The 10,633-nt window shown below is 45.6% G+C and overlaps 1 protein-coding gene across 2 annotated transcripts in view; it reads right to left on the reverse strand.

The window, feature by feature from the left end:
• Positions 1-3,190: 3,190 nt before the first annotated feature.
• Positions 3,191-10,633, reverse strand: part of PIK3CB (phosphatidylinositol-4,5-bisphosphate 3-kinase, catalytic subunit beta) — a 79,306-nt gene continuing 71,863 nt past the window's right edge. For both annotated transcript variants that reach the window (XM_006883392.1, XM_006883393.1), the window contains 5 exons: positions 9,598-9,765; positions 8,137-8,260; positions 5,593-5,738; positions 4,186-4,318; positions 3,191-3,650 (listed from right to left, as the gene is read on the reverse strand). In XM_006883392.1, the coding sequence (XP_006883454.1) occupies positions 3,513-3,650; positions 4,186-4,318; positions 5,593-5,738; positions 8,137-8,260; positions 9,598-9,765 (709 nt within the window). In that variant the 3' untranslated portion in view covers positions 3,191-3,512. The remainder of the gene's footprint in view (positions 3,651-4,185; positions 4,319-5,592; positions 5,739-8,136; positions 8,261-9,597; positions 9,766-10,633) is intronic.

A 10,633-nucleotide genomic window follows, 5' to 3' on the forward strand; every position in this document is an offset into this window, starting at 1 on the left:
GGAAAGATCAGTCCTTGGAGAAGGACACCATGCTCGGAAGGGTAGACGGACAGCACAGGAATGGGAGACTTCGATGAGATGGACTGATAGAGTGACTGGGGCGATGGGGGTTGGTGTCAGAATTACTGAGACTGGCTCAGGACAGGGAAGGGTTCAGAGCTGTTGTACATAGAGTCACTATGTACTCAATGGCACGTAACAATAACATACTATGACAAGCTTGGAAGCAGGAGTGGCATCCGCTTCCTAAATAACATGCCTCTAGAAACTCTATGTTGATAAATGTCGATAGTTGTGGAGGAGCTTCAGGCCTTTTGTTCATAGAATTGCTATGAGTTGTGTTTGACTCGAAGACAATTAACAACAATAGGAAGTTATTATCAGGCCCATTTCACACATCAGTAAGCTTAGACCCTGAGAAAGAAATATACTCACCATCCAAGGCAGAGAGGGGCTGCAAATCTTGCCCTCTGGAGCCCAGGGTCTGCCTAGGGCATGAAGTGAGTTTTCAATCGCTTTCACAGCAAAGCCAGCTTTTGTCTCCACATGCAGGTAGACTTAACTGCTGTCCTCAGGCACGGAAATGAACAAAAAGGCTCTAAGGTCTTGTCTGAGGGGATCTTGGGGAAGGGTCCAAAGATAGGAGCCCAAGTGTTTTGGGTAAGATTCCTTACTGGGTGGAGTTGTTATGTGCTGTCGAGTCGCTTGCGACTCATAGTGACCCTATGTACAAGAGCCCTAAACTCTGCTCTGTCCTGTGCCAATCACACTGTTTCCGATACACCCATCCCGATTACCCCAGTCACTGAATCAATCCACCTCATAGAGGGCCTTACCCTCCTGCGCTATCCCTCCACCCTCCCAAGCATGATATCCCTCTCCAAGGACCGGTCCCTCCTTACATATCCAAAGTATGTCAGACGGAGCCTCAGAATCCTTGCCTCCAAGGAGCAGCCCCGTTTAACCCTCTCCAGGATGAATCTGTTTTTCCTAGCAGTCCATGGTACACCCAACACTCTTCTCCAGCACCACAGCTCAAAGGCATCAATTCGCCTTCTATCCTCCCTAGTCATTGTCTAGCATAACAAGTGATTGCAAAGACCATGGCCTGTATCTCAGGTCATTGGGGCAGCCCACCCCAATGCCAACCGCTGCTCCTGCAACTCAGAGCCCCACTCGCTTGGTATGGAAGGTGGCTCACTGTATGCCTCCCCACCACCTTCCCTCTGGCTTAACCAAAGCCTAGGCAATGTTGTGAAATAGAACACGGTGTGAGGGTGACCCGCAGGAAGCACTCAGCAGCCACCGAGGCCACAGAGTTGCCCTGTCCTGGTCATCTATTTGGGGCCTGTGAGAGAGGTGAAGGCAGGGAGGGTCAAGGGCATCAGACAGGGCCTCAGCATTGTCTGGGGACAAAGGAGGTTTACTTCTCTTTCATGCTCCTGAAGACATTTACATTCTTTAATTTATATAAAATTAAATCCCTCATCGGAATGGGGGAGGGTGGTCTGAAAGTCAAACTCGAGTTGTCAAACTTGGGCCTGAAAACTTGAAGGAGTCATAGATTCCAGTAAACCACTGGCAATCTCTTTGTGTAGAGTTAACTTGGGCTGAGTTGTTCAAATAGTTTCTTAGGGCTCAGGAGAGTCCTCTGTCAACAGTGGTACCCATTTCACCTCTTCCCAAACCCCTGCTCTGTGGACTAGTGTGTACAATGGTGGACGGTCCTCAAAGATCCCTAAATACAGTTGTCTGCAAACAGCCCTGTTGCTGAATTCACAGACGGTCAAGATCAGACCTGTGACGTAGCTGCAGTCGGGCCTAGATCCGAGTGCCAAGGGCCCGAAGGAGCATTATTCTAGACCTCAGGATATGTTCCAAAGACAAGGGGAGACTCTTCACTGGTGCGATCCAACTCTGAGAGGTCCCCACCACTGCATGATGATGAGGCTGTGGAACAGGCAGCCAGGGAAGACACCTCAGTCGGTTTCGAGGATTGGTTTGCTCAGTGACTTGGCCATTTCTCGGAGTCCCAGTGCTGAGGTCCACACGCCTTTGCTGCCCAGATACACGAAAAAAGAGGTCTACACATTGCAGGAACAGCTAAACCAGCTCACCCATTTATTTGTCGGAGATCATTAAGGAGAACAGTAAAATGAAACAATCTTTAACAAAGGCCCGATTGACAATTCAGCCACAGTTCTCGTTCCCACGTCACTGAGGACTGAGGGCTCCCGATAGTCTTTGGAGAATAAGCAGCCACTTAGCTGGATGTTGTCAGGCCTCGGAGGACTTGTTTACACATTCAAACCAGTAGTTCCTATTGCACATAGTAACATTATTTGCTCTCTAGCACCCTAAATGTATGGTACCTCAACAAATAAATAGAAGGATCCCATGTGACATAAAGTAATTTCAATCTCAACGCATATCCTTGAAAATCTTATTACAAGTTTTAATAAATACAGTAAGAACTGCTGGCATTTTAATAAAATACTGGATTTTAGATCTGGCATTTCTTTCATAAATAGGCTCCTTTTCATTTGCTTTCTCTTGAATACAGTAGCTCAAGTATTCTGCTCTATGAAGAACTTTTTCACAGAGACGATGTAAAAAACGTATTAATATGTGCTTCTTCACCGAAGCAGCTGGAAGAACTGGATTACAGAGTTAACCGAAAGAGAACATAAAGAAAAGCTGGTGTTTTGTTCTGGTTGGGTTTTTTTCTGAGTAAAACTGTAAAACTCAGGTTGAAGAAAATTAAAGAAACATTTTCTTTTTCTTTTTTACACATAACTCCCACTAGAAATCTTATAAATATATATATATATGCAGCGCAAATATAGAAAATATTTGCCTCAACAGTAGATTTTCAGGAAATCAGGTCGGGATGTTGCTATCATGGTAGATAAATATGAACAAAAATTAACAAGTCTCCACAGGTTTAAAAAGTTTCTTGTGAAAAATAATCATAATTTCAAATTATATCATAATTATAATTTACACAATGGAAAACGGGAGGAAAGAAGAATACCGTTCCTTTAAGCCTTGTTTGGAAAGTCAGAACCACCACCAGGTCTGGGTGTGGAGAAGTTAGCTGTGTGGTAATACTTGGTTGCAATACTGAAAGGAAGTATTTACAACTTTCTGTAAAAAGTACCAAACACTTAAAAAAAAAAAAAAGAAAAAAGAAAAGAAAGTAAGAAAACAGAACAAATCAGGAGGTCTGCAGGAGCATTCCCTGGCGTGCAAAGTCAGCAGGACGAGATCATCCACGATGCTGCGAGTTCTCAGGAGTGTCGGTCAAGCATTCAGAAGCAGAGAGGGTGGCCATCAGGGATGGTTCAGGGTAGAGTCTGTGGAACGCTTGGTCCTTGTTTGCGTGAATTCCAGGATTTCATTCCCTTTATATCATCTCCCGCAGGGTCAAGTTCATTTTAGTGCAAGTGCAAAGTGAAAATGACAGGGAACCAACACCTGCATGAGGAGCGGAGGCCGGCGGTTAGGACCGGTTAGGAGCGGTAGTCCTTCCGCACCGTGTGGGCCATCCAGTTCACCTTAGTGGTCCAGCTTTCCCTGAGAGCCTCGTCAAATTTTTGTTTGAATTGTTTGAGTGCTTCTTCTTCACTCTTCCCTAAGGCAAGAGAATCCTAAAAACAAAGAGGGGAGAAAGGTGACTTTATATACACTTGACAGAGACACACGCAGGTGTGACTACGTGCAGAGGCTGGTTGGCCTCCCAGCTTCCCATCTGACTCCACACCCAGGTAGGGTGACGTCTGCCATGGGGTTTCCGAAGATAAAATACGGTAGGAAAAAGCTTCCCCAGATGCTTGCTTCTATGACAAGTCCAATGTCTCAAGACTCACTGAGACTCAGGCCAAGTATAAAGCAGGTTCTTGAAAAGCAAGCAATCAAGCAGGTGCTAACGGCTAATCTTTCAGAGTGCGGGAGGCTAGGCTGTTGCCCAAGACAGCCGTGGCCACGCTCTTCTTCCCAGTGGGGAATTCCCTGGGTTCCAGGGTCCCCTTTCATAACGGTTCCTTCCTATGAACTCCCCAAACTCCTCTCCTCCTAAGAAGTGTTTCAGAGGAGAAGGCATTCCACTCTCTTTGGGCATTTGGATGAACTGGGAAGTCAGAGCTGAGCTCCATATCATTGAACATACACAGGGCAAGTTCCTACCTTGAGATACTGTATGTCCTTGACCGACGTGAGCTCTGGCAGCCCAGCCGTCAACATCAGTGCAAACAGAGTGATGAAGAGGTTTCCGTGCCTCCGTAAGACCAGGTATGCGTCCTCACAGCACTGGCGGAACCTGGACGGCAAATGACACGGCGTGGTGTTAGTGGGACAGCGCGATTCCTTACACGGTGCTGGAACAAGTCCACAGAGCTGACGGTTCATTTCTAACCTTCGTGTCTTTGACCACGGGCCCAGGATGGAAACACAAATTATGTATTTCCTAAAATCACACTTTAAAAAATTTTTTTAAAAATGTATTTTATTTTTATTATTTTGTGTGTGTGTACTGTCAAATCAGATCTGACTGGTCTGGGAGGAGACTGCCCCTCCTCCAGCATAGCATCTGGTAGACCTGAACCACATACCTCTGGGATTGCAGTGCAGCTTCTTGCCACTAGGGCACCACAGCTCACCTTAAAATCACACATTTTTTAAAAAACTAAAACACACAATCAAAGAGGAAAGGAAAATTTTTTTGCCAAAAGGCAATCAGACAATTACTTGGGACTTTTTAATTCTATGAGATAGTAGATAGTAGATAAAGGAGGTGATGACTGTACCAGAGTGTGTCTAGATGCGGGGCTAGGACTACGGAGCCTGATTCCTTTACAGACCTGGCCCAGCTCCCAGCACGGTTAACCGGTTAACCGCAGTGCGTCTACACGCGCTGCCACCTCGCTGTTCTCTGTGCTCTCTTTAAGATGGTCCTTCAGGAGGACCATTCAATCATATCTACCTAATTTCGTGCATGAGAACTGTATATAAAGAGGTATATTTGACCAGAACTCAGGCAGGACTAGAGAGTATAATCAAGTTCCATGTGTTCTGTGTGTCAGCCACATCTGTATGCCTAATCACACTCATTATTAGTGCTCTCATTTTAAGACAAAGGTAAGAGGACTGACGGAGCACGAGACACACAGGTAGTAAATGAGGCCACGAAGTGTCTGGGGCCACCAAGTCACCCCCTCCCCTGGCGCCAGTTCCCTTAGCACACGGCACACAGAATCACAGCAATGTGCCCGGCTCTCTCAGCATGTCACCATCAAATGTCTCAAAAGTTCAGAGCAATTTCTGCAACAGGCAAAAGATAGAGCAGAGTAAAAGCATGGCAACTTTGCAAGCACAACACATACGGCAGATGTCTAGCATTTCTGGTTTCTCCTCTCTGCACATTTCTGAACAAGCAGGTGAAACTGATAGGAAAATCTCCCTCCCCCTGAGTCTTCCATTAGGAGACAGTATACCCTCAGATCCAAACCCGGCACAGGACAGAAGAGGCTGGTCCAGCTAGTGAGATAAGAAAGTGGTAGATGAGGCTAGCCCTGACATAGGGGCCCTACTCACCGGCCAAACTTCTCCGTGTTTCCTGTTTTTCCTTGTTGAATGACATGAATAAAATCATAGGTGAGGATAAAAGGTACTCGCTCTCTTTTAATGCCAAACTTAGACTTGAAGTTTCCAAGAATATGTCCAAAGTCTATGTGGAAGAGCTGGAAAACAAATGACACTTCATTTCCTTCATTTTTCTCGTCTGTTCCAAACAGAAGGGCAAGCTCTCAGGAGTCCTAGAAGCCCTCCCTCATCCAGGCTTCCTCTTGGACAGCCATGGGCCACTTGGCAAGACAGAAGTTCTAACCTGCTTTTATCCTCCTCACTAACAGAAAATTAAATCTGCAGGAACTTGCTAGGAAAGGGGACTATTTAAAAACAACAAAAACCAAAGCCTCAGATTAAATCCAACAAAACCCCCAGCAATAGTATCAGATTTTTTTTAAGCTAACTAGCTCTGCAAAACAGTGTCTCTCCTGCATTATTGTCCAGATGGAATCAACTCCTAGCTGATTCTCCAGTGGGCTTTCAGGTAAATCACACTGGAGATCACCCATCTTCCTCCCACAGAGCTGCTGGTGGACCCAAAACATGAGAGGAAAGACCTCTGAGTGGGCAGCTTCATTCCTCACAGGCTACACCACCAGATGCCCTGTCAGCACAACGCACACTTCCTCGAGCTGAGGACCACTCAGAGGTCACAGCTCCTCCCCTCTGCTGTTTGTTACTTCTGGAGTTTGCTTCCGTTTTTCTAAATATGTTTATGCTATTATCTTTGGCCTATTGATAAGGAGTTGCTCTGCCATCTCACAGGCACAGGGTTTGAATCTACCATGATCCACGGGAGAAAGAGGAACAATTTCCTCCTCTGTGATTCACTGCTTCTGAAAACCTGCTGGAGGGTCAGCTATGAGTCCTGGTGTAGGGTATAGGCGGTAGCAAACATGCCATAATTTCTAGTTAAATTAGTATTCAGTCTTTATACTGTTCAGGTCATGTGAATGTATTTCAAAGCTAAGCCACATGGTGTAATCCCCAAGTTCCTATCTGAGCTGGGTGCTCTCCAGGTCAGCCGGGGAGGCAGCGTCCTAGGAGCTTGCTTCACTCTTCTCTCAAAGGGCTCCGTTTTCCTGAGTCCCACATCACCTCTCTTTCACTGAGATGCAGGTGGAGACCGAGCGTGCAGTGGGGACGCTGGACTCAGCAGATGCCAGTAACACAACCTCCAGGCGTGACAGACAAAAACTATCATCAGACAATGGACAGATGTGCCAAGCAGAGGTGGGGCGCACTCACAGTAACACCACCTGAGAACCACGCACTGGTTTAGAACCCTGTTTTAGTGGATCTCTTCATTCCGGTAGCCTCCAGAGAAAAAAGTACACAAAAGACATGACTTTTGAGAACTTCTGCACTTGAAATGTCTTTATCCTATGAGAATATTTACTGATGGTTTCATTATAGAATCCTAAACTAGAAGTAATTTTGCTTCAGAATCCTGAGGGTAAACTACCGTATCACAATTTCTAGTGGTGCCACTGAGGAACTGAGTATTATTCTGATTTTTTAAAGCCTTACATATGGTCTGCTGTGATTCTGACAAATTTTTAACGTCAATTTGTTAGAGGCTTTTTTTTCTTTAATTTAAAAAATTAGATGAGATATTAACTTTCCTGCCCCTCGATTTATCTTGCTATTGTCAAAAATACACACAGCCACACGCACACCACCTCAAGAGTCTGTTCATGTACAGCTCTGTGACAGTGAATACAAAGAGCTGGCGGCCTTTCCCACCCTCCTTTTCTGAGCTGCTCCTCTCTTGTCAACATCCTCACTGACTCTAAGGTTCTTATCTACTCACCCTAAGGTTCCTGTCCATTCTTTCAAGTTTCTGGCAAAATCTGTTCACGTACAGATAGTTCTCAAAAGAGCATAATGCTCAAGGCATGTTTTGTTGTAGTTGAAGGGTTAAAAGGACAATTTTCAGGGGTTCTTCCATCCTCCACAGCTTGAGGAAGTGTAGAGTCCATGAGAATTTGAAGTTCTAGTCTGCATTTCCCCTTCTTTTGATTAGAATTCTTCAGACTCTTTGATCATAATGGTAGCCGGGCACCATCAGTTCTAGTCTAAATGCACAGGAGGCGATGGGCCACGTATTGTGCCTCTATTTTCTAATTCTGACTCTCCTCCTTCCTTTGTGGCTCCAGGTGAACAGAGACCAGCCATGCCTTGGATGACCATCGGCAACAGTCTACAGCCCCTGGCACTAAGCAAGGACTAGGCAAGAGGAAAGAAGCACTAACATGTTATTAGGCCAGTCAACGGGATTTCCTTTAAAATAAAAACAATGACCCTAAAACTCTGCTGTTAGGGACTTCTATAGAGTGCTGAAAAGCAACGATGTCAGTCTAGAGATGTGGCAGAGGAGTAGGGAACTGAGGGGCAGGCAAAGGAAGTCCTTAAATCACTCAAGAATCTGCTTGAGCATCTGAGATTATGCTGCATCTGGTGGCATCACTGGACTCGGGCAGAATTGGGCGGGGGGGGGAGGCAGCTCACCTGGCCAGTTTTCTTGACCATGATGTTGTCACTATGCCTGTCACCAATCCCAAGGACATAAGAAGCTACACAGTAGCCAGCACAGGACAAGGTAAACTCCTCAATGGCTCGGTCCAGGTCATCTCTAACAGGAGAAAAAAAGGAGAACAAAGATTTTCAGCCTCCGAAGGTGGGGATGAGGCTCAACTCACCCTTCTGGAGCGTGAGAACCTCTACTCGGATGACTCGAATCCCTGGTGGGTGTGCTGGTTCAGCCCAAGGAGTCGGCGTGGTCACTACCGAGCAGGGCAGGAGGCTGGTGCCAGAATGTCCCACAGCTCTGCCTCTGCTGGTCTAACGCGCATGCTCTGAAGGTCATGTATCAGAGTGCGGTGAAGGCAGGTTACCACGCACAGCAATGAGAGCAGGGCTTTGCTAGAGGACGCGGAGGCTCAGGGACAGCTTTATAGGTCTGGGCCCAAGACTGCAAGTCCCTGCCTAAGTACTGCAATTGTAAGCATTTAAATCGCTGACTCCAACTAGAAGGAGGTAAAACTGATCCTCTAGATCCTTGAGACTATTATTAAAATCTGGAAGCTGATTCTCACACATATAAGTCTTTGATTTTTTTTCCCCCAACAATAAAAATTTGGGTCTGACTGAGATTTTAAAATAAAAAACACACTAAAAATCTTTTAAGGGTTTTCCCCTGCCCATTGGAAATTGCTTTATTTTCTGCAGGTTAATGCTTTCCCAACACAAAAGCACAAACAGTGCAATTCTATGCACTCTTTTCCGGCTGAGGGAGATCAAAGTCTACACGCTCATTTTCTTCTACCAGATAAAATGAATCTATTAAAACTTATTGCAGTTGATACGTTCACATTATGATAGAAGCTAATGTACTTTAAAATGCAAATCTGTAACCTTAAAAACTTTTACGGCCTCAGTGATTTTATAGAACAGGGCTCCAAAGTTTGATGCGGATAACACACAATTCCATGCTGACCATATGCGAATCTTTCGGAAGGAGAGTGTGTTATTTCGCACTAACCTACAATGAAGTAATAAAGAAAAATGTTAATACTGTCTCTAAGCTGGACAATGATTACTTCTTTAGCTGTTCATAAAGAGTATTGAAAGAATTTGTTCAGATTTGTACCCGAGTTTTGTAAATAAAATAGTTGGGGGGGGGGGAGAAGAAAAGAATAATGATAAAAAAAAAGTCAAGTTGGTGAATTAGGAATTCCAGAGACACACGGAAGGACTGTATGGCCTACACCATCGGAGCTGCCGACTGTTTTAGAAGTTCAGTGTATAATCCACTCACTGCCCATGGGTTTAATGTCTTGTTCTGCTTTGTGTTTAACTAAGTCTCTTATTACAGGTCCACTATTCCCATTTGAAATAAAATAAGATCAATACTACGATTTTTCCCTTCCCTCAAAAAAAGTTAACAATAATGAAAGCAAATAAACCCACCCAGAATTGTATTCCTTAAGCCAGTTCAGAAGGGCGTCCTTGTTGAAGGCTGCGGCGGCCGCCACGTTGCTGCTGTTGAGCTGAATGTCAGCGATCGTCTCTGAGGTGCTCACGACTTCAATGAGGCCTGAGCGGTCTCCCGTGGCGAGGCAGCCGTAGGGCAGCATCCTGGGAGGGGGAGAAGTGACACAGGAAGTGCTCTGGGTATCTTTTCCATAGTATGAAACATTTTACTTTTACATTTTATTACTAGTTTTGATGCCCCTGACAAGACGCGATTATCATCACAGGATTTTGGCAATGTGCGACCTGAATATATTATTTATTCTAGTTACTGTGGTGAGACATTGGGCTTGCTGGTGTGGGTGCACAGAAGTACAACACACAGAAAGAAGAGGCTTTGTTTTCACTCTAAATTGTCACCCAGATAAACAACCCCCCCCCCCCCGCTGAACAACTGACAGGGGCCGGACACCAGGCTAAGCCTTCGACACACGTTCTGGGTCGTGGCAACGCCATTCTTCCAGGTCAAGCTTTCAACTGAAGGCCACCCTCTCACGTCCAGTGTTTAGTTTTCACTGTCAGGGTGCATCCACAGTCTTGAGCTTTTCCCCACCACCACCATCAGCCTTCACCTCCCTGGTTCAACAATTCCCTTAGAGATCTCCTTGCCGCTTCTGTATCACAGTCTGTTCTAAATGCAACAACCAAGATGAGTCACTTAAAATGGACTCATATCTAAGGTCACAGATGACCTCACTTTCCTGGGGGCCCAGCCAGAGGGTGCTGCCCAGGACCACCGTGTGCTCTTTAAGGACATGCAAGCCAGTGAGAGACTCAGATGAAGAGCTAAAAATGAAGGCTGCAGGGGAGCTCTGGTGGCCTAGTGGTAAGGAGTTGCAACTACAATCCCAGAGGCACACGGTTCGAATCCACCAGATGCTCTGCCGGGGAAGGAGGGGCAGTCTCCTCCTGTACCACTCAGATCAGATTTGACGGTACACTCACACAAAAATAATAAAATAAAAAAAAATTT

Source organism: Elephantulus edwardii, unplaced genomic scaffold (assembly GCF_000299155.1).
Source record: "Elephantulus edwardii isolate Elephantulus edwardi_28Jun2011 unplaced genomic scaffold, EleEdw1.0 scaffold00027, whole genome shotgun sequence".
NCBI classification, from domain to species: Eukaryota; Metazoa; Chordata; class Mammalia; order Macroscelidea; family Macroscelididae; genus Elephantulus; species Elephantulus edwardii.